Source organism: Hypoxylon trugodes (genome assembly GCF_022578975.1).
Source record: "Hypoxylon trugodes strain CBS 135444 unplaced genomic scaffold F4822scaffold_3, whole genome shotgun sequence".
NCBI lineage: Eukaryota > Fungi > Ascomycota > Sordariomycetes > Xylariales > Hypoxylaceae > Hypoxylon > Hypoxylon trugodes.
The window spans coordinates 1,221,052-1,247,217 of NW_026250018.1; the positions used below are offsets into that span (position 1 = coordinate 1,221,052).

General features: G+C 46.6%; 9 protein-coding genes across 9 annotated transcripts; 5 read left to right on the top strand and 4 right to left on the bottom strand.

Moving 5' to 3' along the window:
* Nucleotides 1–42: 42 nt before the first annotated feature.
* F4822DRAFT_165079 (uncharacterized protein) lies at nt 43–382 on the bottom strand. Its single transcript, XM_051453201.1, has one exon. It carries the CDS (start codon nt 320–322, stop codon nt 95–97), a length of 228 nt encoding a protein of 75 aa, XP_051316625.1. The 5' UTR covers nt 323–382; the 3' UTR covers nt 43–94.
* Nucleotides 383–422: 40 nt separating this feature from the next.
* Nucleotides 423–900, bottom strand: F4822DRAFT_442083 (uncharacterized protein; the record flags this gene model as incomplete). Its single annotated transcript, XM_051462952.1, has 1 exon — nt 423–900. Exon 1 carries the CDS (start codon nt 870–872, stop codon nt 423–425), a length of 450 nt encoding a protein of 149 aa, XP_051316626.1. The 5' UTR covers nt 873–900.
* Nucleotides 901–2,087: 1,187 nt separating this feature from the next.
* On the bottom strand, nt 2,088–4,846 carry F4822DRAFT_394624 (P-loop containing nucleoside triphosphate hydrolase protein). Its single transcript, XM_051457373.1, has 3 exons — nt 4,559–4,846; nt 3,620–4,496; nt 2,088–3,566 (listed from the first exon to the last, which is right to left on the bottom strand). The coding sequence occupies exons 1-3, from the start codon at nt 4,691–4,693 to the stop codon at nt 2,641–2,643; spliced, it is 1,938 nt and encodes a 645-aa protein (XP_051316627.1). The 5' UTR covers nt 4,694–4,846; the 3' UTR covers nt 2,088–2,640.
* A 110-nt stretch (nt 4,847–4,956) lies between these two features.
* Nucleotides 4,957–6,542, top strand: F4822DRAFT_165120 (Low temperature viability protein). Its single transcript, XM_051453202.1, has 2 exons — nt 4,957–5,105; nt 5,167–6,542. Exons 1-2 carry the CDS (start codon nt 5,086–5,088, stop codon nt 6,458–6,460), a joined length of 1,314 nt encoding a protein of 437 aa, XP_051316628.1. The 5' UTR covers nt 4,957–5,085; the 3' UTR covers nt 6,461–6,542.
* On the bottom strand, nt 6,525–9,593 carry F4822DRAFT_394627 (myosin-like coiled-coil protein-domain-containing protein). The gene is made up of 6 exons (XM_051457374.1): nt 9,192–9,593; nt 8,765–9,093; nt 8,032–8,303; nt 7,824–7,972; nt 7,517–7,760; nt 6,525–7,459 (listed from the first exon to the last, which is right to left on the bottom strand). The coding sequence occupies exons 2-6, from the start codon at nt 9,066–9,068 to the stop codon at nt 6,971–6,973; spliced, it is 1,458 nt and encodes a 485-aa protein (XP_051316629.1). The 5' UTR covers nt 9,069–9,093; nt 9,192–9,593; the 3' UTR covers nt 6,525–6,970.
* Nucleotides 9,594–9,892: 299 nt separating this feature from the next.
* F4822DRAFT_165138 (Metalloenzyme, LuxS/M16 peptidase-like protein) lies at nt 9,893–13,681 on the top strand. The gene has a single exon (XM_051453203.1). The coding sequence runs from the start codon at nt 10,087–10,089 to the stop codon at nt 13,123–13,125; it is 3,039 nt and encodes a 1,012-aa protein (XP_051316630.1). The 5' UTR covers nt 9,893–10,086; the 3' UTR covers nt 13,126–13,681.
* On the top strand, nt 13,599–15,478 carry F4822DRAFT_165575 (uncharacterized protein). The gene is made up of 2 exons (XM_051453205.1): nt 13,599–13,972; nt 14,139–15,478. Exon 2 carries the CDS (start codon nt 14,238–14,240, stop codon nt 15,384–15,386), a length of 1,149 nt encoding a protein of 382 aa, XP_051316631.1. The 5' UTR covers nt 13,599–13,972; nt 14,139–14,237; the 3' UTR covers nt 15,387–15,478.
* A 1,418-nt stretch (nt 15,479–16,896) lies between these two features.
* Nucleotides 16,897–19,092, top strand: F4822DRAFT_165142 (S-adenosyl-L-methionine-dependent methyltransferase). Its single transcript, XM_051453204.1, has 6 exons — nt 16,897–17,218; nt 17,275–17,327; nt 17,388–17,630; nt 17,698–17,864; nt 17,936–18,404; nt 18,484–19,092. Exons 1-6 carry the CDS (start codon nt 16,997–16,999, stop codon nt 18,530–18,532), a joined length of 1,203 nt encoding a protein of 400 aa, XP_051316632.1. The 5' UTR covers nt 16,897–16,996; the 3' UTR covers nt 18,533–19,092.
* Nucleotides 19,093–24,487: 5,395 nt separating this feature from the next.
* F4822DRAFT_436511 (pyridoxal-dependent decarboxylase) lies at nt 24,488–25,893 on the top strand (the record flags this gene model as incomplete). The annotated part of the gene is made up of 2 exons (XM_051462312.1): nt 24,488–24,770; nt 24,827–25,893. 2 exons carry the CDS (start codon nt 24,488–24,490, stop codon nt 25,891–25,893), a joined length of 1,350 nt encoding a protein of 449 aa, XP_051316633.1.
* Between the last annotated feature and the right edge of the window lie 273 nt (nt 25,894–26,166).

The window sequence follows — 26,166 nt, forward strand, 5'->3', positions numbered from 1 at the left end:
ATGATAGCTGATCGGTGCGATTGTGCCTTCAACACTACGACATTACGTCAATTAACATATTGGGTTGGTGTCATTTGACGGCATTGGCAATGGGCTACTTCACAACAACATATCGAGATATCCAATTCATGAGTGCATCCTGTGGGGGCATGTGAGTGAGTTTTAGAAGTTTAGAATTTTGGGCGTTGGCAAAGGGGAAAACTAAAAATAAAACGGGGAATACGAGGTGGATTGGAGGTCGAATTATTCCCCGAATAGTCATGATGAAGCGCGCGCGTTGAAACCCGTTGCTGTACGAAATTTTATGACTATGGCTAGACATGCCTGCATTAGAATTAGTTGTTGAGATTAACACAGATTCTTCAAATACCCTCTAGTCGTCTGATACCGTGATACCTCCGACGATACTGACTCGCTGCACCTTAGACCCTTGTAGCTTCAGCCAAAAGACTCCGATGGTACTCCGGATGTCCCTTTTCAATATTGCTTTTGACCAATTTCTTCGTTATCATATTGCTGTCGATCTCGATCTCCTCCTCGAGCCGTCCCGTGTCGCCCCGCACTCGCCACCGCGTTTTGATCACCATGGACCCTGTCGGCGCCTTGCCGACCACAAGTGAATCAATACCCTCGGTGTGGTTCGTTAACGTCAGTTTGTAAGTTGTCTGTCCCATGGGTCGCCGATCCGTGACCTCAAAGACGCACGGTTCGCCCGCCGGGGCGTGAGCGGGTGGACCGGAAATGCGGCGGTAGGTGATGAGTTGCGGGCATGTTGTTCGGATGTATGTCTCGTGGTTGTGGAGCAGCGTGATGACGGTAGAAGGCTGCACGCCCGAGGGAAGAGGCGTTGAAATTGTACTTTCGATCGGCATGGCTGATGAAGATCTCACTTAATGTCTTATGAATACTGGGGTATAGCGATCGATACGACCCCCACGGTTTGAATGAATCGTGATTCCATTAAGATCTACACACAAGATAGGCATGCAAACATATATATCATATCATCAAAGCGGGACCTACGACATGTAATAGGTATACCGGACTCCATTTCGGGGTCTCATACGGGGATGCATGAACTTTGGTGTTTCCGGCTCCCGGCAAAGGTGGGAAAGCCAAGACCGGAATACGCTTTGGAGCCTCAATGCGGTACTATTGCGCTTCGATACAATTTTATAACTTATACACAACATAGTTAAGATAAGGTGTTCGGATTTTAGTATCAACCTTCAAATGCAAGGGACATGAAGCGAGCTGAATTTTGTTGCACCTGAGTATTATAATCGTGGGTGCACGCAAAAAACACTCAGCCAATACAAAGTTGGTTTCTTCAATAATATTTCAGCAACATACAAGTAAGTCAAGGCTAGAACATCCGAAGAATCTATTTCTGTCGTGCTGGGTTATCTAGCGTAAGCCGATTTCGTGCATCTTAATTTGAACAGGTGAGCAATCCCAGACGCATGTAGATTTTGGGGCGATTTCAGAAGTCTAAATGTCGCGCATGAGCCCTACGAGAAGGGTGCATGGCTTGGGTTCACGATCTAAAGAAAGTGGGTTGAGGAAAGGAGGGGGGAGGGGGGTAAAACGGTGAGGAAAAGTGTGTGCCAAAACCACCGTTTTCCGTTATCGTGAAGCATGGTGACGTTGGGTTATGTTTTTTTTTTCTTTTGCCTTAGTAACAATGGGTCTGTTTGGTCTCGACCTTCGAGAAAAAAACCCACTGCACTCCTACTCTACATCGTCAGAACTTGCACGTGTTCGCTTTGGTACGTCAACATTGACGCAAGAGGCTATCACCTGATTTATGAATATCGAGATCTACATAAATAATAATGAGGGAATTATGAAGATTCCAAATAAATAATATTTGCCATTGCAAAAAATCAGTGTGACAAGATAGAAATAATGAGAACATTAGGTTGTTACCCAAGGTCTATGCTTTTTAGGCCTCAGTATTAATAGAGTCTCATGATAAGTAAATGGTCCAATCAATTTTAAGTTGGAGAAGACACAGTGGATAACTATAAATGTCTCAACGTCGCGACGAATTAATAAAAACCATTCAAAATTGATGAGAATTTTGTTGGTGTTATATCATATTTTCAATATCGGGATACCTTCATCCCGGCGCTCTCCAAATAGCCTCATTTCTTGGCACCTTTCCAATAATTCAACTAGATTTAGCCGCAAGGCTGTTCCTTAAAGTAACCATGGTAATAATTAATATGCTAGAGTATAATGGCATTTTGATGCATTGGAGAACTTCAGGTCGCGTTACCAAAATAGTTAATAGTCTACCTCGCCATTGTCGGCGATTGGTTAGTTTTGCGTTGATCAATTTGTTACCCCGATGAGGGGTCGATTGAGCTGAGCTGTCAGTAGACCGACGACATCACAACTCATATTTAGCCATTCTAACGAGTCAAATTTGACTCGAGAATCTGGGGATGAAAACACGGGGAAGTAAGGATCTGGGGGTCATGGGCTCATTGTCAACTACATGAATAATGCACGGAATTTGATTGTGAAGATCTAATGGCGATCGGATTTATTAGCACTGACATTGGCATTGGGGGAAACCCTCGTGCCTGGCACGATTTTTATTTTCCCCGTCCACAAAATAATGCTGTCACTGCTTTAATCCAGCATTTTGTTATCTACCCTCTTCCCTCTGCTTTTTGAACCACCCTTAAAGTGCTTCTTACTCGATCCGATCTGCACGTCTTTAGGATCCATACCCGTTTCCAGCGCGATCATTGCTCTAGCCTTGCGCCCACTAAGATGCTTAGCTTGAGCTTGCGATTTTCCTTGCTCTGTGTATTTATGATTGAATGGCATTTTCAGGTGTCCCGCGTTACCCACGGCACGCGCAAAGAAAGCCTTGTCAAGTTCCCCTGACTTGGCACCTGTTGGTAACTCCGTATCGATGGTCGACTCACCATCACCTACATCTAACGCATCCATGGCTGCAAGTAAGGCCGCCTTGCGCTTTTCTGGCAAATGTGCTGGATCGTACAGATCACGATTAAAATCGGCGCCATCATCCCAACCCGGTGGAGGTTCAACGTAAAGGAGTTTTCCGTTTACATAGTCCTTGAGAATGGTTCTTGCGGCCCTAGATTCATCGGGCAACCCCACACCTTGAGTGGTGAAACCTCGGGCCTTGGCGTACGCCGCTAGAAGCTCACTCGCTGTCGGAATTCCTGTTCCACCTTCTTCGAGTGGACGTGTCTTAATGTGGATACCATAAATAGCTTCTAAGAATGGTTGAGGAATTCGGTGTGCAACAAGAGCGGCAGGACCGGTATATTCCCGGAGTTGGTCAATTGGCAAGACACCATTGCAGACGAGGTCAGCCTTTGTCGTTGCGAAATTAGGAAATACGAGACCAGGACAATCGCACAAGATGACCTTTTCGCTCAAATGAATAGTTTGGAAATGTTTCGTCTTTCCGGGCGTTGCGGAAACAGACACTTTCTTGGCGCCGATAAGAGCGTTGATAGTCGATGACTTTCCGACGTTGGGATAACCAACCAAACCTATCTGTAGTTTTTTGTCGGGTTCTGCGAATTTATTAGCACGAAACAAGCAAAGCATAGATTGTAGATCTGCTTACCATCAGGATCACGAGCATGTTGGAGGAATATGTCTTCTAATTCCTCGACTGTCAATATTCTCGTATCATCGTCAACGTCTGAATTTAGGGCGACGCCAGAATCCTCATCCTCATCTTCATCCTCCTCGCTTTCTTCTTCCGATCCACTATCTGATGTGGGTTTCTGGATCGTTTTAGGGTTTGCCCGTTCGCCATTTAGAGGTTCTTCCGGCTCGTCCTCGAAGTCACGCTCGTCGTTCAACTGCTTCGCTAGACTTGCTGAGAAAAAGCGGTAAGCTACTCTCTTCTCTTTGAAGTATTTCGCCCATGCTTTTCTCTGATTTGTTGTCATCATATCTGCCTTGTTGACTAGCAATAAGTTCTTTTTCGCCGGGTCTACATCTTTGACATAGGACTCGAGATCTTCCGATCGGAACATCAAAGGATTGCGCGCATCAACAATCTGGACAACTAAATCTGATCTCTCAATAACACGCCATAATTGCCTCCATACTTCCAAATTGCGCTCGAACGGGGTCATAAGAAGGTCGTTGTTCTCCTGTAGTTCTGCTAGACCCCTTCGCCAATTTAAGAAACTCTCTCTTTCGAGTTGATCTAACTCGTCGGCAGTAGTGGATGAATCCCACTTCGGTCGCCTCGGTACGGTTAACCTGGCTCTGTGTTTGGCATGCTTCCCCACTACATGTCGCTCTTCTGTCGCTGATAAAAGATATGGATTTCGTTGGTCGGTGTGAATGATTTTGACATTGTTCATCTTCTCCGCAGTGAAATCTGTACCGGCAAGTTCAGCGGTCGCAAGGAACTCGTCTAGAGCGCCTTGCTCCGTGACGGAGCGCATCTTAACCCATGCTGCTTCTTTTCGATCGTTCGTAATGTACTGTGGTTTCTATGTAAGCAAATGCGAAAATAAAAATGTGAATAGGTGTGAATAACGCCTACCTCTTCACCTGTTGCGTGGTTGATTCTCGTAACTGCTGATCCTTTTTTGCGATCGGAACCTTTTCCTTTTCCAAAACGATCATTCATCAGCGTATTGCCGAGTCCGACGGACTGTTTGGACTTTGCTTGCGGCATGATGGGCGACCGAAATTTTGTCAGGGAGATTGAAGTAGGATATACAAATGAAGATTTAAGTGAATCTCAAAAAACAACCCTTTCTCCTCCAATTCTCGGGAAATCGAGGTTAAGGTTAAAGTTGAGTGTTGCTTCCGGTCGATTATTCAGATGGTAACCGCTGAATAATGGAGGGGCGATTTATTTTTTGCGTCACTCTACGACTGATAAGATTTGTGATAAAGAATTAACCCCACCAAATTTTTCCAAATTCTAAACCAAACCCTGAAAAGTATCCATCTACATAGTACATTCGACACCTAGCCTACTTTTACGTACACTCACTTAAAGATTTCATTTGATGTACTAGATATTTACGAAGAAGGAATTTACAGATAAATACGATATTCAATATGCCTAAAGGCAAGTGGATGTAAGTGAATCACCAACGAAATCCCATCCATTGACAGACACCCCACTAACAATTCCGACAGCGACAAGAAGACAGCCCAGCACTTCACGCTGGTGCATCGTCCCCAAAACGATCCTTTAATCCACGATACCGAGTCGCCGTCTATGATATTAAACCCAACTGCCCTCCCAAATGCTTCCAAAGTGCGAAAACTCGATGATCTGGCATCCGAACTAGGATCCGACGCCGAGCGGATCCGCGCAAACGAAGGAGAGGCTGCGAATTATGGCGTATACTTCGACGACACCGAATATGATTACATGAAACATTTGCGAGACCTAGACTCCGGAAATGGTGCCGGTGAAGTCGTTTTCGTGGAGGCGGATAGTGGAAACAAGAACAAGAATAAAGGCAAGCAGAAGCAAAGCCTAGAAGATGCACTGAGGAAATTGGATGTTGAAGATGAGGAGCGTAAGAAGGGTGAATTGTTTGGTGACGACTTCTTGCCGTCGAAAAACCTGCAACACATCACATACCAAGCCCAACAAGACATCCCCGATGCTATTGGCGGATTCCAACCAGACATGGACCCGCGACTACGGGAAGTGTTAGAGGCGCTAGAAGATGAAGCGTATGTTGATGACGACGAAGATGTATTCGCTGAATTGGCCAAGGACGGTAAAGAATTAGACGACATCGAATTCGATGAGGAATTCGATGAAGATGATGGTTGGGAATCAGACGACACCGCCAAGCCCACCAAGGAGTATAAGGACCCCTCCGAAGCCCCAGAATTAGTCCCCGCCACGGATGGTGAAGATGGCGGCGCGGCGGTTAAAAACGAGAACTGGCTAGAAGACTTCAAGAAGTTCAAAAAGGACCAGGGTAAATCCAGTTCAAAACCCTTTGCAGCTGCGCCTTCACAATCAGATCTTCAATCGTCGCTCATGACAACCACTACTAATGGCGGTCGACGGAAGAAGCGTAAGGGTGCATTGACGAGCCAGTCAGGTTACTCGATGACGTCCGCATCACTGGTTCGAACTGAGCAACTTGGTATCCTTGACGCCCGCTTCGAAAAGATCGACGAACAGTACAATGAAGGTGACTTCGAGGACGGTGATGATGCAGCGTCAATGTCCCAAGTATCAGCTGTATCTAGCGTTACAGGTCCTGTCCGAAATGATTTCGACAACATTCTTGATGACTTTTTGGGAGGCTACTCAATGCACGGGAAGAAGCAGTTGAAGAAGGGTAAATGGAAGAGTGGTACCGCACAGCTCGATGAGATCAGGAGGGAACTTGGTCCCGCTAGGGTAAGCGGTAGATATAGTCAACCGCAAGGGGCTCCAGCATCCGCGTCGGTGTCTAGATGAGAAAAGTTTTGATAGATACCCCCAGCATAGAACCCACAGTTAATAATGTACCCAAATGAGCATATGATTGATACCATGAGTATTTATTGTGAATTCTTACACCTTATAGATAAACTATTTCCTAGGTACATTCCCGAGTGAAGTATCAATTCGCATTTATTGCTACACTATATCACTAGCGAGGAACGATGCTCCTGTTTTGGCGACGAGAACCAAGTTGTTTGTTACATAGACCAACGACGAACGAGCCATCTCTTCTGCAAAAACGCAATGACCCCAACGAATGTCCCTGAGAGTGAACGGTTTGACGAAGTGAGCTATTTTCTTCGAAAGGCCGCACCTCCGTGATGGACAAACATGGTGGGTTTGTTTTGCAGAGCACATCCCGGCAACGTTTATTTGGTAGGAAGTGAGTTAGTTCCCCCAAGTGAACAGGTTGCGAACATCGTCAACCAGATCTTGCAGGGGATAGCGGAATTCTACCGCATTCCACTCTGATGTGTCGTCTCCCTAACGATGACCGTTCATAGCAGGTGGCCGTTCGGGTCCGTAAGCGCCCGGCACTTGCGGCATGAGCTCTTCTTCTGTGTCATCATCGAATTCGCCTTCTTCACTCACTTCTTCGCCTTCATCATCGTCGTATTCGTATTCACTCTCCTCGTCTCCGTCCTCCAATTCTCCTTCTTCGTCACCCTCTGCCCCTTCGGCATAACAACTCTCTACTGTCCCTTGCATACCTTGAGGTATGCCGCGACCTTGTTGTTGCATCTGGTTGATGATACTCGTAAGTTTGTCGTTTTTCTTCTTGATGTCCTCGAGATCTTTAATATGTCGATTACGTTCCTCGGCCATTTTAAAGATATTCGAGTTTAGCGCGCCTTCTTTGCGCTTGTAAGCATCGTTCTCCTTCTCGAGTTTCTTAGTCTTTTTGGACATGTCCTCCATCTCCTTACGGAAGGTTAAGAACAGGTCGTTACTATTGTTGAGGGTATCCTCGACCTCCTCATTTGTTAATGCCTTCGGACGGCGTGCTATTGAGGGGCACAGGGCGCATACCTGCTTAAACTTCTCGACATAAACATTCAACTGATTTCTCAACTCAGTTTCCGTTTTAGAGAACGTAAGCACTTGACTGTTAAGTTGGCGCGCACGATTCGCTTCGGTCTCGGCGGTCTTCTTCTGTTGCTCGTATCGAGCCATGTTCCATTGTACCTCGATCTCCTTCGTCCGCATTGCGGAGTGAAAATGCAATTCCCGGAGTTCGTATTGGTCAATGAGGGATTTGAAGCGACCCTTGAACCTATACCTTCTGTATCAATATATATATAGTGTATTCACGCGTAGGGACGTGGGGGGAACGTACAATTCTTCAGCCTTCATATACACAACCTGCTTGCGTGGATTGTCTTTCTCCTCTTGGTAACCTTCTAAAGTCTCGAGTACTTTCTTAAAGCGCTCATCAGAAGAGACTTTGAGTCGGTCGTGGGTGTCGTTCAAAGCACGATGCTCGTTCTACACGCCATTTCCATCAGCTCAACTTTCCTAAGTTTAGGATGTTGGACTTATAATACCTTCAGCTTGTTGTTTTCTTTTTGTAACTCGCGGCAGAGTTTTTCTAGCTTCTCCTTTAGACTGATTTGCTTGCTCAGGTCAGTACGGCTGGAATCCTTTTCCTTCTGTAGTTGATCTGCGCGTTTCTTGTTCTTAAGATTCTCGCGCTCGAGGCGCTTCATATTCGCAAAAAGTTCCGATGATCGTTTAGTTAAAAGTTCTATTTTATCCATATCGTTCATCTTATTCATTTGGTGGTTAAGTTCGCGATTCGCTTTCCGTACTTCCCGGTCTATCACCAAGTAAGATATTAGCAAGGTCCATATATCACGAATGAAGCCGACAGGATTAGATGGGATCGCAAGGGTTCGGCGCATGTTTTAGTTTGCTGTTATGTAGTGACGTTATGCGATGAAATAGCGGCCATAAATAGAAACCCATAAATGCCACCATTGTACATCTAGACGTAGCGAACTAAACGTGGGGCCTGAATCTCGAGCAGGTGGGTGCGTTCTATAAGCCCATAATATCGCATGTGAACCGATATATCCGTCTCGTTTCGGTCGGTACCGTTAAATGCGCGTTATAGTATACGCGACGTTATCTTTCTATCCCGAAGGCTTGCCGATAGTCTCGAATTGGTGGGTTGTTCATGGCTTTCACATATTATGATATCCAAACCTTTAAGTCCAGCACTTTCCCCAAACATCCCGCGATAATCCAAATAACGTGAACTAGAAATAGAAAACCTACCAATTTCCGCCTCTTGCTCTTTTTCGGCTGCTGTATCCACCTCCAGTTGGGATATCCTCGCCGCAACGAGCTTAGAGGCTTCAGTCGAGTCAAGGGCTTTCTTATTCTTTCCCTTTTTGGCGGCGTTTGAAGCCATGGAGGGAGTTGGTGTCGGGGCGGGTCTGGGTTCTTGTACGGGGACATGGTGGCCATTCGGTAGCGGGTCATCGTGATCATGAGCGTGGATGGATTTGCCGTTGGTATTCGGTACGGAAGCAAGAGGAGCAGGCGCCGCCGAGGGACCACGGATGTTCATAGTCGCCATGGTTTCCTAGACATATACAACTGGGCTATGAAGGGAAGCTTGTTAGTAATTTTAAGGCGACTCGTGAGATAGTGGACGTGGATGGTATTATATGACATTATGACATTTATGTGGGAAACGCACCGTTCGGAATTACTGCTGGACATTGGAAAGGTTGCTGAGACAATAAAGCTTATAGATTGGTAATGCTGTCGGCGGGGTGAGAGGAATTTCGGTTGGTAACTCGTAACCGTGGTTGGTCGGGCGTATTGTTGTTGTTGGAGTCGTGGTTTAATCTTGAATGAAGACTTTTGAGAGATTGAGATGAAGCGCGGCGTTTTTAGTGTTCGGTTACTTAATCAAGTACTAGAGATAATGGCTCGGACTACCGCTGCCGCCTTGTAACTCCCTGTAACTTGCAACTGCACAGGTACATGCGACTACTTGGACTAATAATTTGTGTGTATACCCAGGTATACGTACACACTCAGGTACCCTAGGAAGTACATACATCACAATAAAACACACTAAATAAATCATAAAACCGCCTAGAAAAACTGAATTTGACGCTAATAGATCCGAAGCACCGGTCTACCATGGAACGTTTAAAATACATGTGTCTCTTCAAAAAGCATTTACGTAGGCCCCACTAATTACTGCTCTTTGTTCTAGGCGCGGCAAATCAGCCAATAGGCGTTCGTGAATAGGCTATCAGCCAATGCGATTAAGGGAAGATAAACATCCCGCTGGATCAACTCACTATCGGAATAAGTGTACATGTAATCACAAGGTTGGTCCTCGAGCAGGGGTCGACTGCATGTGCTTAAGTAAGCAGAATCTGCGTCATCGGACATAATTTTTGTTATTCGCCGTGCAAACAATTAATTTTTCTGCAGTGGCGTATCGGGCTATCCCTTCTCTACTACTACTACAGCTACTGCATTATTGCGGCCTCGAGTTCGCAGCCTCTTCCTAGCACCTGCACTACCTTCATCTTCACGTAATTCTAGTCGTTGTCTTTTTACAAAACAACGATAAGATGTTGCGTAACGCGGTAAAAGGTGCAGCCAGGAAAGCTGTGACAGAGCTGTCTCAATATCCGAAACCTGGCGAGAAGCTTCACGGCTTTACATTATTAAGGACGAAGCATGTACCAGAGCTCGAACTGACCGCATTGCACCTCCGCCACGATCGAACTGGAGCAGATTATCTTCATATTGCGCGAGATGATACCAACAATGTATTCTCGATCGGTTTCAAGACGAATCCACCGGATGATACGGGTGTTCCACATATCCTCGAACACACGACTTTATGTGGTAGCCAAAAGTATCCGATACGGGATCCTTTCTTCAAGATGCTGCCACGAACCCTATCCAACTTCATGAATGCCTTTACCGCCTCTGACCATACCTATTACCCATTCGCTACAACCAACTCTCAAGATTTTCAGAATCTCATGTCTGTATATCTCGATGCGACCCTACACCCATTATTGAAAGAGACGGATTTCACTCAGGAAGGTTGGCGGATCGGTCCAGAAAACCCCAGGGTAGCAGAAAAGGATGGAGACGCGGGGAGCGAGGATAGCAAACTCGTTTTTAAAGGCGTCGTCTACAATGAGATGAAGGGCCAGATGTCAGATGCAGGTTATTTGTTCTACATCCGTTTCCAGGACCATATCTTCCCAGCTATAAATAACTCGGGTGGTGATCCGCAAAAAATCACCGACCTGACGTATGAACAGCTACGCAAATTCCACGCCGAGCATTACCACCCAAGCAATGCGAAGTTAATGACGTACGGCGATATGCCATTGGCCGATCATCTGAAGGAAGTTGATGCCCAAATGGTTACATTTGAGAAGATCCAAGCAGATATTGAACACAAAAAGCCCATTAACCTTAACGATGGACCACGTACAGTGACAGTTTTGGGGCCAGTTGATCCTCTTGCCGATCCCGACAAGCAATACAAGACCTCAGTGTCGTGGATCACGGGTAATACAAATGATATACTGGAATCCTTCTCCGTGGCTCTCCTCTCGTCACTCTTGATGGACGGTTATGGGTCACCGCTTTACAAGGGCCTTATTGAGAGTGGTCTAGGTACAGACTGGAGTCCAAACACCGGTTATGATGGGTCAGCAGCCACGGGGATTTTTTCTATTGGACTAACTGGTGTCGAGCAATCAAATGTGGATAAGGTCAAGGATGAGGTACAGAAGATACTTCGCGAGGTTCGTGATAAAGGCTTTGAAAGAACTAAGATCGATGGATATCTCCACCAGCTCGAGTTGGGTTTGAAACACAAGACCGCCAATTTTGGTCTCTCAGTGCTACATCGCCTAAAGGGAAAATGGTTTTCCGGTACCGACCCTTTCGATTCCTTAGCTTGGAATGATACGGTAGCGGCCTTCGAAGCGAAACTGGCCCAGGGAGGCTATCTTGAGGGATTGATGGATAAATACCTCTTGAATGACAATACCCTCACCTTCATCATGGCCCCCTCAGAAACATATGGCGCAGAGATCGCCAAGGAAGAGGAGGATAGGTTAACAGCAAAAATCTCAGAGGCTATTAAAAAAGCTGGTGGAGAACAAGAAGCCCGAAAATTCTTCGAGCAAAGAGAACTTGACCTGCTCGTTGAGCAAGGTAAATCGAATACGCAAGATCTTAGTTGCCTACCGACAGTCTATGTTAAGGATATTCCAAGGCAAAAAGAACCCGTCGTAATCAGAGACGAGGCGGCCCATGGAACCACTATCCAGTGGCGCGAGGCACCGACCAACGGTCTTACTTACTTCCGAGCCATCAATACCTTTGAGAACTTGCCGGATGAACTTCGATCTTTGATACCATTGTTCACTGACTCTATCATGCGATTAGGGACGAAGGATATGACTATGGAGCAATTAGAGGATCTAATTAAGTTGAAGACAGGAGGCGTATCTGTCGGATACTTGTCAACTGCTTCGCCAACCGATTTTCGACAGGCCTCCGAAGGTCTCTTGTTAAGGGGCATGGCCCTTGATCGAAATGTACCTGAGATGTTTGATCTACTACGCAAGCTCATCTTGGAAACAAATTTCGACAGCCCGGAAGCTGCTCTTCGAATAAGACAGCTACTCGAAGCTGCAGCTGATGGCGTAGTAAATGATATTGCCTCATCCGGGCATGCGTACGCGCGACGATATGCTGAGGCTGGTTTAACGCGGGATGCATACCTCAGCGAGCAAGTTAGTGGTTTATCACAGGTTAAACTCATCACATCATTAGCTGGTCGGCCGGATTCAGACCAGTTTGAAGATATTATCGCAAAGCTCAAGCAGATTCAAAAATTTGCGCTAGCGGGCAACAGTATTCGCACGGCGTTGACGTGTGGTGCAGACAGTGCTCAAGCTAATTCTTCAGCACTTTCCCAATTCATGGCCTCTCGCCCAACCGATTCTATTACGTTCCCCGCTTCTAGAAAGCAGACATTCGAAAGAGACATTAAGGCATTCTTTCCCCTTCCTTACCAAGTGTACTACGGTAGCCTTGCACTTCCGACTACCTCTTACACATCCTCACAAGGCGCGCCGCTTCAAATCCTTGCGCAGCTGCTAACTCACAAACACCTTCATCACGAGATACGTGAAAAGGGAGGTGCTTATGGAGGTGGTGCTTATATGAAAGGTTTGGAGGGAATATTCGGTTTCTACTCATACCGAGACCCCAACCCACAGAATACACTCTCCATTATGAGAAACGCCGGTCGGTGGGCAGTCGATAAGAAATGGTCAGACCAGGATCTCGAGGAGGCCAAGATATCCGTTTTCCAAGGTGTTGACGCACCCAAGTCTGTGAATTCAGAAGGTATGCTCCGTTTTATGTCCGGCGTAACGCACGAGATGCAGCAAAGAAGGCGTGAGCAGCTCCTGGACGTTTCGAAGGATCAAGTCCGTGAAGTTGCTCAGAAGTATATCGTCGATGCTCTTGCGAAAGAGGAAGAAAGAATCGCCTTCCTCGGAAAGAAACAGGAATGGGTAGACGGCTCTTGGAAGGTTAATGAGATAAACGTCAATGGCGCCGAGTAACGATCAAAACGTACGACTAAAGTAGCTCATGTATAAACGACCTGTACGATATTGTGCATATACCCTCCTCCAGCTAACTAGATCAATTGTATATAATAACGATCTTCCCGACAAGGACCTATTCAGATTTGTGGGCTATTATTCCCGATTCATTCCAGCGTTCAGATACGATACGTCTTCTTGCTTGACGTCCCTTACCGGGACCTCATCCGTAGCATGGAGACCACTGAGCAACGCGAGAGCAAGAAATTTCGGAAGCAGGGTCAGTAGACGGCGCCTCGAAAGAGGCTGTTGGATACGAGACCCGCTATCCTAGGCTCGTCCTTTCAGACCCGGATTCCTCAGCTTTGGAAGTCCGGACTATAGAACAGAGTACATGCTTATCAATTGAAATTGAGAGATGGATGAGCGCGTTAAAACCCCCGCTAATATGTTAATACTAACTGTAGACTAAGCGATTAGCGAGTTATTCACTTGCTACATGACGTTCACTCATCCGTTGGTGTTTTACAAAGCCTTACGTTGCAATTCCAGCTTACGCAAGCCAAAACTCGACCTCCCCCCAGTTAGGAAACGTTTTCTGCTGGAAGGCGCCTGTGCCACATGCGCCGAAATATAAATCGTACATATATCTGATCTTTAAATGACGATATCCTAGTTAATCTCGTAGGATGCACTATTTATAGTACCCGCCTAAGTAGCTACAATGTCGAATTGGGGGCATAGGATGATACAACGCTGTGGGATACATTACTATCCTGTTGTAGACAACACAAAGATAGTTACACTGCAGGCGGATTTCGAAAATAAGGGTCAACATAAGAATTACGATTGTCTCAGGGCCTAGGTAGGTTTATTGACCTATTTCTTGGTTCATAATGTACTTGAAGCCCCTTACCACGCCTCTTCAATCCTATCGCGAGTTAATTAAACTAGCTACGCGCCGGCTACTACGTTATCTCCTGAGGGACCTGTTGACTACGATGTTTAACATTGTCGTACAACCTGTGCAGATATATTGGTGGGATTGATATCTCATCGCCTATGAAAATTTTCCTCTCACGCAGCTCATTTTTAACAGGCCCCAATTGTCCTTGGCGTCAATTATCACGATGCGTCTCTTTCATATCTTGATTACTTTTATTGTTTTTCTCAGCGGCCTTACCCATGCCGAAATATCAATGTTGTGGATGGGTTCACCTAAGTTCAAGCAATGGTTCAGCAATTGGGAAGTGTATCTGTTGCCAAAAGGTGACAATTGGGCAAAATGCGTACCCGATCTTGAGATTTACTGGTCTAGAAACGCAAGTTATCCGAATCATTGCTCCGTTGCTCTCAGCTGTATACTCCAGGAAACAGATGAAGGTTCGAAGCAATTGTTGGGAGCAATTATGGTCTTGCTTGGTGCTATACCTACTTTACTCGCCTTGACCTCTCCAACAGTCACTGAATCAGCTTTATTGAGCATGGAATACCCATCATTAACCTTCCTGCTCGCCTTCGGCTCTGCAGCCGTTCATACGTCTCGGATAATGGATTACGTGGACCCCCTAGATGCGATTGACACAACCAAGCGTTCTGCGAAAGACGAACCGTTTACACGCTTGGCAAATTCTCTGCAGCCATACCGGAGATTCATCGTTGTGATTGAACATATCCTCGGTCTAGCTGCCGTCGTCAATACGATTGAGGTCACCCTTGACCTGGGACTAAGATCGGTGGCCAGTATCGACTGCGACCGCTCGTGTTGGCCTCTGAGCTGGGCTCTAGTGTCCGTTTTCCTGCACCTACTTGGTGTGGTCTCATTTTGGACCACTCCTAGGGGGATATCGCCAGGCGTAGAGGCTGTCAATATCTGTCCCGAGATAACGGCTGTCACGGACCGGGGAATTAACGATATTCTCTCAAAGCCAAAAGCTTCCATCGGGCATGAGCAAATACAGGGAGACGTTTCTTCAGCGGATAGGAGAATGATATTATATACAGAACGCCCTAGCCTTTGGTCTATAATTCTACAATACTCAGCCAACGGGTATGCCATCGGCCATGTGTTATTCGGGACCATGGTATTTTCTAGTTTAATGTTTTTAGCACTGGTCGATGCGATCCCGGTAATCGCGAGATACCATTTTTCGGCTGTCACATGCAGTGTAATCAGCCGCTATGAACTTGCGGTCATGAGCCAGAAATACAGGGTCGAACGCGTGGAGAAGGTGGAACAGCGAACGAGAGTACATATATGGACGAGGCGTATGAGATAGGCGCTCCGGGCGAAATTGCTGTGAGTATACACGAATCTAATAAATATAGCATAACGTATCTTCTACATAAAATTATTATTACCAGAAGTCGTCATTTGCTATATTTTTTTTTACCTGGACTAATCTAGGGCGCTCAATGTGATGCTACGACTCACTGGCCAACCAATATCCGACAGTTACACATAAAAGCTGCACGATACATATTTGTGAACCATGGCATGGTCCATCGCCGGAAGCCGAGTAGCCGATATGCCGTTCTGCGCTCAATCTAAAACTATGACAACATGTAGTCCTAGATCATGAAGGCTTAGAGCTTTTATACTATTACACAGCAGTCGCGGGAGTTCGTCCTTTTTATGCAACATTCATAAAACTCCGACCAGATACCCCGGGCATAATCTCCGATGCTAGTTTTTGACATGATCCGAGCCACACTGGCTGCCCAGGTGTATATTGAACTTATTATCATCACTGGTCATCAATGCTAATGAAATTAACTCTGAATAGGTTATTAATTCGTTGTTGAACATAGACCAAGAGACCAAAGCGCAGGTTTCTCCATATTCCCCTCAGCGCAACGCAAAGACCTGTATGCGGAACATAATCCATTGTCATGCAAATAGAAGGAACTCGTGGGGAACACAACGTCTTTTCTAAGAACCGCACCCACCGACATAAAAACTACTTCCCTGCGTCTGTTGGTGCGGAGATTGTGCTACGATCTTATACATGGAGTCTCCATCAAACAATATGTCATTCCTTACATCTTTTTCCATTCAAATGATCACCCGAGGCTCCCGGTTCCTCTTTTTTATTTGTGGAAGCGTGCGTCTTTAATGCATATATTTACTGATAAAGGCAGCTAGTTTACCGAAGAAGGCCCTTGTAACCACCAGTCAAAGCTGACAACCAATTCCCAAAGGTCACCATCTATCTGTTTTCAGATATCCCACCCCTGGGGAACGACGGTGGATCCTAATTCTCATAATGTAACGGTACTCCACACCAGGGTTGCAGGATATCTCTCTTCATTGGATGAGATTGGCGCCAACTCCAAGGATGCTATCCTCGAAATCCAGGGCCGGTACCAGCGCCATGCTTTGGGGAAGGCTTTTGGAAAGGGACTTAGGATCCTAAGGATATTAACTAACGTAACTTCATAGACGTAAGGTAAGCTCTCAGCGTTCCGCATTCACGTGAAGCTATAAAACCAAGTCATCGTAACGTACATTCCTAGTAATGTTTGCTTGCTTATATGGTACGAGACCGACATATAATATATGAGGCCTTTCGAGCTAGGCTCTGACAAGAAATATTTCCCGTAACGCCAGTACCGAAACTGTGAATCCCGAAGGCAAATCTTCCCTTTTGGTCAACGAACCCGCTTCGAGATGCCAACACATCCCCATCAAACCTGCGGGGTCGGGTCCAGCCGCATGTGTTCAGTCTCCGCTGCGTCCCTTGTCTAGTTAATTGAAAGCTATCCATCCTCTTCGAGCCGGGGGGCTATATTGTCTGACCGCTAAGTACTATTTTCCTCGTCTCACACCTTCGCGGTTTCGCCGGCTTTTCGATAGCTTCCCGCACTTGACGGAAACAATCCAATAGCAATGGCGGACACCACCGAAAAGGCGCCGTCGCCGAAAGCGACGACGGAAGCCGCGACAGCATTAGCACCAGCAACGACCCTAGCGGCCTCAGGAGCGTCGCCGGCAGAAGCGACGACATCCGCAGCGGCAGCGACTTCACCAGCGAAAAGCGCCTCACCGGGAGCCGAAGGGGCGGAAGAGCAAGTAGGAGAAGCATTCGGAACGGACCAGACTATCCAAGCGGTAGGCCGTACCCGTCTTTAGCTCTACTCTAGTTTTGGCACTAACGTTTCAATTAGGCCGAGGGTCTAGATATTGAAGACGACGGCAGCTCAGACATCGGTAGCTCATTGTACGCTTGTCCACCCCGTCCCCACACGCGGCGCCGATGCTAACTATAACGGCTCCAAAGACAATCCTCGACCGGCTCGTTAACCGAGAGTATATTCAACTATCGCGTACTCCACGGAAGAACGTATAATGCCCCGAAAACGTCTGAATACTGGGCACCGAATGATGAAGTTCAGAATGAGGGTCTCGATTTATTGCACAATTGCCTGTTGATGGTTTTGGGAGACAAATTGTTCCTCGCGCCCATCGGCGACAACCCACAGCGCGTGCTTGATGTCGGAACAGGAACTGGAATATGGGCAATGTAAGTATTTACTGGTGGGGTGCGCATAATATTGTTTCGTCCCGATCGCTAAATGGGGGAACTCTAGCGACTTCGCAGACACATATCCTGGCTCCGAAGTAATAGGAACGGATCTTAGTCCAATACAACCTGCATGGACGCCACCGAATGTCAAGTTCGAGATTGACGACTGCATCCTTGATTGGACGTGGCCGGAGAACCACTTCGACTTTGTTCACATTCGAGCCCTATACGGTAAGTAATGTTCCCATCGCCACTCACACTATTGGAAGGTGGCGTTCCCCTAACGCATCTCCACAACATAGGTAGCATACCAGACTGGGTGGATCTCTACAAGAAAGCCTACAAGCACCTCCAACCCGGTGGCTGGTTAGAAAACCTCGAGACAGATATTACAGTTCAATCCGACCACGTCGTTTTCGGCGATGACCACATCTACAACGAATGGCTGCGCGTCTTCCTAGACGCCGCCGATAAGCGAGGGCGCACCTTCGCCATTTCGCACGGACACATGATGAAAGACGCTATGATAGAAGCGGGCTTTGTCGACGTGACCGAAGTCAAACTTAAGACACCCTGCCATGGTTGGCCGCGTGACCCCAAGCTACAGCAGGCGGGCCTGTTGTTCTTCGCGATGTTGGACCAGAGCATTGAGGGTTTGGGTCTGTACATGCTTACGAATACGCTAGGTTGGTCGGTTGAGGAAGCGCTTGTGTTTACTGCTCGGTTCCGCTCCGAGACTAGGAAGAAGAGCAATTGTGGATGGATTCTTACGTGAGTAGACTTCTCATAGTCATTTTATGGTTTTCGCTGGGGCTACCTCGAAGTTACTAACGATATGCCCACTTCTTAGGACCGTCGTATATGGCCGGAAGCCATTCCCTGGAGAGAAACAAGACTAGAGCGATGGCTCAGTGAGATACTAATATTGATCGAATTGTCGAACAAGCCTCTCGTTTATTATACTTTGGATAACAGGTCCCACCACACATTTGATAATGAGAGATGTAACGAGGAAGTAATCGGAAAAGCACTATACCAATTCGGAATTATACTATAGGTTCGCCCTCAGAGCCACACATCTTAGCCTTGATTTTTATTTATATCCTCGGACGACAGTCCAGTCCAGATTGTGGATATGGACTGAATGGGTAAAATATCAGCCATTTCAACCCAATTTATCTATTTTAAAGATTTGATCATAATGTCTGCCCTAGTCGTCTTGTTAGTTTAAATTGCTTGAAGCCTGAGGACTATCGCCACCAATGTCGCTCCTCGAGGCTTCCGGGCCTGGATGGCGGCCAACAGCGATTCGTTTGCTGCCTTCCCATTCTCTAGACCTATGGCTCCCATACATACCAATTGTTCCGTCGCCTTCTTAACCCAAGGCAAATGTCCACTATCTATCTAAGTATTGTGTCGGCTATGTGGCGAAGGGGCGCACGTTCGTCATAAAAGCTACTTAAACCTTTTTATAGAACATCCCACCACATTGCTGTCGTGTATTTCCGGGCACACGCCAAGATCAAAGCGGGTAGGAGACTCAGCTTATACTGGGCCCGTGGTAGAAGTAAACGGCATTTAGTCGCCTGATCTCGAGGCTAGGGCATTGAACTAAGTTTTAAAGCCGTTGGGGGTAGTGCAGTACCTTGTTCTACCACGATACCACCGATAATGACATTTTCAATTAGTAATTCAAATCGGCCCAAGACTCTTCATAGATGCGTGTGTATAGTTTCGTCCTTGGTAGGTTTTCGCCGGTTAGTGAGCGGCATATGAAAGTAATATTTCCCGGGGAGATAAGGGCGTGTCTATCCGCCGCGGGCTCCGAAACTCCCAGGCTGGCAGGCTCCTATTTCCTTGTAACCAGGAGACCTTGATCCAAACGGGACTTCCGCGGTTCTCAGTCCTTAACGGATTGCTCTGTAAGTAGCTTTTTTTCGTGGGCGGTTAGTTAGCACGCCGTCTAAAGTAGCAATTAGTCAATTCTTTCGAACACTATTACCCTTGGAAATATGCCTCATGCAGAACAACAGCGTTCCTTGGAGAGCGCGTGGTGTAATTCAATTTGTTTATAAGCGGGCTGTTTTTCATCCCATGAGTCAGTTTCCAAGGCGCCGGGCTCTTTGGATGGTGAGCCTTGGGAAGCCGGAAATGTATCGCGCCATTCATTTATTCCAACATATTCGCTCCGCCTTTTGATCACTTTGCCTTTTTAGGGAAGCCAGAGTTTCTGATATGAAGGCTTGGTATCCGGTCCCATTGCGATTGTGATGGTGCCCAACACGTATGTAGGTATTTAGACAGTCAAATATTCTAGGTGGTATTCGATCCTAATGTCTCATGGACCCTATCCCGAATCAGCTGCTGTATTAGGAGGTGGAAACATCCCGACCAATATGGAGGAGCTCATCTATCCTCGGTTCCTGCTATTCGACTGTGTAGAATGCTCCGAATTTGTGTAATGCGATAATTCATAAATCAGTATTACCACGGCATAGATTCGCGTAACTCGATGGTTCTTGATATTGATTGGCGACCATAATGCTCCGAGCAGGTCAAGAAAGGAGCCGATTTCGATGAGGAGCAATGATGCCGATAGATGTCGTTGGATTTTGCTAGGCCGTTACTATGCTGTGGAAAGAAACAAGGCGCGGTCCATTTTTAGATAGTGGTATTCTAACATGCCACACCACGAGGCTCGATGAAGCTGCGGACCAGTCAACCCGTTTCGACATAGCATTAGACATCAATGAAATGCCGTGTAACTGTATCGCAAATTAACTGCAGAGTTCGGCGGTAGATGGCGTAACTCCTTATTAACTGCCGACCATTGAATGGATAGTCATTCGGAGGCATTCTATCCTCGAAGTTCAGATGACCCTCCTCGTTTAGAATTGAGGGTGGCAGATGAAATTGGAAGTTCGTCTGCTGCAATTTATCGATCATTGGCCAAAATATGTGTCCTGCAGCGACATGTTAGATAGCACGAAAGCGGGGAGCTGATCTCATTTGGCTGTAACGTAAATGTGTAGCTTTAATCTTTCGTCTGCGAAGTCGGGCGGATTTGAAGGTGTTTGTGTCACTGCATTCTTCACCTGACCCCCACCGAGAGATTTCCTCTAAGTTCTCTATAACACTTCGCTTGAGCTCCTCGTCAAGTCAACCGTATGAACTCAAATAGCGAGCTGCGACCTTCTAGATTTCGAGAGCGGAGGATAGTGACTGACGAACATAAGTAGCTTGCCGCACTTCTGAGTCCCGCTATGATACTAAATGAACGTAGGCTGCTTCAATCAATGCACAAAGTTGTGTGAACAAGATGCTCATCAGAAAAACCGGGTCAAACGAAGGTAAGATCTCCGAATACATTAAAGGTTGTTGCTTCTGTTTTCATTATAATAGCTCTACTGCAAGTCGTCGAAGCTCTGTGGTAGATACCTAGGTAGGCAGTACTTCAGTGCTGGTTAACGTCATCTTCGGTCCTGCGCGAGCCGAGGGTAAAATCTCCTGTCTTGCGAAATTTCAAACTTTGAACTTCATTGTCTATTTCCGAATATGAGATTATTGATGGGCTATTTTGGTTTCGTGGCGTATAGAAACCAATTCAACAGTTTTTTGTACTGAGGGGTTTTTGATAGGACGTTCATAAAGTGCACAGCCTTACCGCGATATTTTATGTCTGTTCTTGGACTTCTAGGCTGCGAACATAGCCCGGGGGATCTCGGAGAACGATATCGCTTCGGCACGTGCCGGAAAAGGATATCGGGTCTCAATTAATGCCGATCGGAAGGCGACCCGAAAGAGTCGCGGAGGCACTGGAACCATTATTCAAAAGTTGAGAGGCTCGGCTGCGCAGAGTGCATCATTCTGTTTGTGATGGCCGATCCACAGTAGATATGGCGGATGGAGGAGGATAGAATGGAAGTTGATTTGGGAAAAAGTTGATTGGTCAATTATATCCCGGCCGACTGTTTTAAGTTATGATAGGCTGGTGCTACTTTGCGCAGGTGGGTTAGAGCGGGTCAGGGGAGCGGGAAAGGTAATGAAGGCGCTAAGCTAAATAGGGTCTAGACAGATCTAGACGGCCCGAGCGCATTGAGGAGGGATCAGCTGTATACAGTACGTACCTATGTAGGTATCAACTCTATTGAGCTTGCTGCCCTATCGGGTCTTGGTCTTGTTGAGCCCTATCAAGCCTTATACTATTTTCTTCTCTCCTCTGCATAAACACTATATAACCCGTGCAACTTTCGCTTCTTTAGAGACACGGAACCTGGTAGCTAAGGTATTATTAATAACACCGGATGCTTCTCCAAACACGACCCTCCCGCCCTACTAATCAACCATCGCCGTTATGCCGTTGCAGCGCAGGATGGATAGACAACGTCGTTTTGATTGACGACGATTCGCAATCAAGCTTTTCTACCGGTCTCTTTATGGTGGTGTCGTAATCAATGGCCTCTGACCATTGTAACATCAAAATGAGCGCGTGATAGCAAGTGCGGCTACAAACGCGATTCGGCTTGTCTTCTAGAAGCAATGCCCTGTTTGAGTAACCCTTTCTGGTTGGACCGTGAAGGATGGTGTGGGAGACATCTTCGGCCAATCCTGTCAGGGGCAAGGTGCGAATATTGCAACCGTAGATCTCCAACGCACTGGAGGAGAGCTACGTGCTACGTAGTAGGGGTATGTTGCAGCAAGCCTTGCATATCAGGATCGATGCGCGCCTGAATCAGTGACAGCGGTGAAAGAAGAAAAAATTGAATTGATGATGATGCACTGTCGACATATTGGTTGTAAGGATTCAAGTCGCAGTTCGATAAACAGGCTAATCTCGATCTACGAGAGCGGAAGCTCAGATTGCCCCGTCTTCCCCTGTTGGACCATTCCGTTCGACTACCTAGAGACCTAGAGACCTAGAGACCTACCAAGCTGGACGATGGGAAGTACGCGCCCTAATCTCCAGAGTATCGCATCGGCCGTCAACATCAATCATCCGTAACTATGGGTTCGTCTTAAGCGGATGGTACAGTCGATCAAGGCTATGGGGAAGTTGATGTGCCGGTCGTCGGAAATAGTAAAGTATGAATGCAACCTCTCTTTTCACTTCTCCTTTCTCTTTCTAATTCATTATTCTCATCAACTAGGTGGGCAAGTATGTATGAGTTAATTGTTGATCATATTCATACATAACGGTGGGAACAAAAATGGTGCATATATATCGAGTTGCGGTCAGAAAACCTGCCTCAAGGCTGTTCTTGTTGGCTTGTTAGTGCAATATCAAGAAGGGCTGAAGTGCTAAGTTGAACAGAGTCAAGCTTCTATCAATTAAGAAGTACATACCTAGGTACCTATTTCCGGGTTTAACTGGTGGGGGGCAACATTGGAGCTGCCTAGGTACCTGAGTACTTTTTCCTGCATGGGCAATGATTGAAGACATGCATGTGGAGGTTGAAAGTTTTTTTTTCTCTTCCCTCCTTCTTCGACCTTGGCTGACCAGGAACACCTGCATAAGTACATGAGTACTTAGGTCTATAACCTTCGGCAAGAGCGTTGTTTGGTCAATATCCTCCTCCAAATCGAGAAAAGTTTGCAATAACTTGGTTTTTTTATTATTTTCCATGTACCTAGTACTTCCTGGCCATACAGGTTTTCATTCGATATGTACTACTAAACTTACCAATTGGACAATGTGTTGTGTTTTATTTTTTGATTTTTCACCGTTACACAACATCCATATTCTTTCTCCATATCTCCAACTCCAACTAACATGTGTGTAACGGATTCTCCTGGATGATGGTCTGAATGCATATATTGATTTACAATTCGGCACATCACAAATGTAACTTGACTGAACAGTCGCTTAATTGCTTAATTGTTCCTTGTACCATCACTTTAGAAAATAAAGTCAAATACAATACAATAGAGTTCTGACTATGTACTTTGGTACGTCATTAGCAATATTAGGCGAATGACCTCAAATCACATATCTCCATAATTAGTTTTGCCCCGCCACTAAAGAGCTAGTAGGTTCTAATACTCACACAAAAACAACACGATACCCCATCGGAATCTTTTCCTCCTACCTTTTTTTATTTTATTTCTATTTTTTGCACCCACACCCTTTTCCCACGCAGAGAAGAAATTAGATAAAAGCGCGCGACGCCCTGAGCTATTTGTTTCCCCCCTTTCGAAAGGATATCATCAATACACCGGTTTGCGTCATCATCTCCTGTTTTGAGACGTACTGCACTGCAGCCGACCGAAATCGATTCGACCAAGCCTCCTCCGTTGCAAGTCTGCACGGTTCCCTCCAATATATAAAACATCTCCCTCGACTTGCCTTTGGTCTTCTCAAAGGCAATCTAGCTACCACGGCTTCTGCGGCCGTGAGCTTCGTCTCTGATCAAGATTTCAGTCTGCGAAAGACATTCCATATCATCAACTCGAGGCCACCACCGCCCGCTTCTGCTGAAGTCGCATAAAGAAACCCGACCGCCCACCCTGCTCGATACTATCCCCCAGACGAACCCATTTCTACCCCCCACCCACCAGCTGCCGCATAGGACGAGTTCTGAGGTTCTTCCTCTAATTGAGGGAGAGTCGAGGAGACCTCGTCAGATCGCTTCGGGATCAGGAAGCTACCGTTTTCGACCCCCCTAACATCTACTTGGAGGAACACGTTCCTGGTACCTTTACAACTCATCTATCCTACTATCTATCCATTCATCTGCTTAGATAGTACTTCGGACAATCAACGGAGCTTCTCCTGAATTTCCACGCCTACCGGACTTACAAGATCCTTGATCAATCCCCATCGACAAGCAAATCCTTCACCGCCAAATAAGAGGGATATGGTTATGGCAACAGCCGCCGTTGACCGCTTTGCACCAACTCACTTTGATCATAATCATATTTTTACCAAGAACTTCTTCTTTGACCAGTACTATCATCACAATGGCGCCCTAGTTGCCAAGCAGTTGATTGGCGATGCTCTTCGCCAACGTGTTGAGAATATTGACCATGAGTCTTGCGAGCCAGGTGATGAGGATACCTTCTTTGTGGGCGATCTTGGCGAGGTCTACCGCCAGCATATGAGATGGAAGAAGAATCTTCCCCGTGTGAAGCCATTTTACGGTATGTCATATCACCAAGTGACATTTTGTTACTTCCCGTGCTAATACATATCACAGCGGTTAAATGCAACCCGGACCCCAAGGTTATCCAGCTTTTAGCTGGATTAGGTACTGGCTTCGATTGCGCCTCTAAGTCTGAGATCGAACAGGTCCTGAATATGGGCGTCGATCCGGCTCGCATCATCTATGCTCAGCCATGCAAGACCAATTCTTACGTGCGCTACGTCGCCAACCGAGGCGTCAAGCAAATGACATTTGACAATGCTGATGAGCTGCGCAAAATCGCCAAGCTTTACCCCGATGCTGAGCTTTTCCTGCGCATTTTGACTGATGACTCATCGAGTCTCTGCCGCCTAAGCTTGAAGTTCGGCGCGTCCCTAGACTCCACCAACGATCTCCTGGCTCTTGCCAAGGAGTTTGATCTTAACGTCGTCGGCGTCAGCTTCCATGTAGGCTCTGGGGCTTCTGACCCTCTCGCTTTCTTGAAGGCCGTCCAGGATGCCGAAACTGTCTTCAAGCAAGCCTACTCCCACGGCTTTGACATGAAAACTCTCGATGTTGGTGGTGGTTTCAGTGGTGACACCTTTGAGGATATGGCCCACGTTCTGCGTGAGGCTCTTGACCAGCATTTCCCACCACACATTAGCATCATAGCCGAGCCCGGCCGGTACTACGTTTCTTCGGCATTTACTATTGCTTGCAACATCATAGCTCGTCGCACTATTGACAACCCAAGTACGGGCGAGACTAGCTACATGGCATACGTCAATGATGGGTTGTATGGAAATTTCAGCAGCATTATGTTCGATCACCAGCATCCCGTTGCTAAGGTGTTGCGATCCGGTAACCGGACATTCTACAATACCCCTTTTGCCGATAACCTGCCCGAAGGCGTCAATGCTGGCATTGAGTACTCTATCTGGGGACCTACCTGTGATGGCATTGACCGTATCACTGAGAGCATCCGCTTTGCCCAGGAGCTCGATGTGGGCGATTGGCTATACTTTGAGGACATGGGCGCATATACTAAGTGCTCAGCCACCAAGTTCAATGGCTTCAGTGACAGTCACGATATCATTTATGTGTGCAGCGAACCGGGCGCCAGGGCCATCATGGATCTTTAGCTCACGCAGCAAAGAGCTGAGGGTTTATTGATCATTCACTTTTAGAAAATAGACTTAATGATGGATTTGGTTGCTACCATATTACTTTCGTACTACCTTGGTTATAGACTCAACTTTCCCAGTCGTAAGGCTGGTAATACTCATAGAAAAAGAAATAGAATTGCTTCAATAGCGCAATGTTTTCGACAGTGGTAATCGTTTCTCTCCCGAGTATCAGATTATGGGATCCTTCGCACCCGTACGGCGACCGGTTGGCCCGACCGTGGCGGAGCC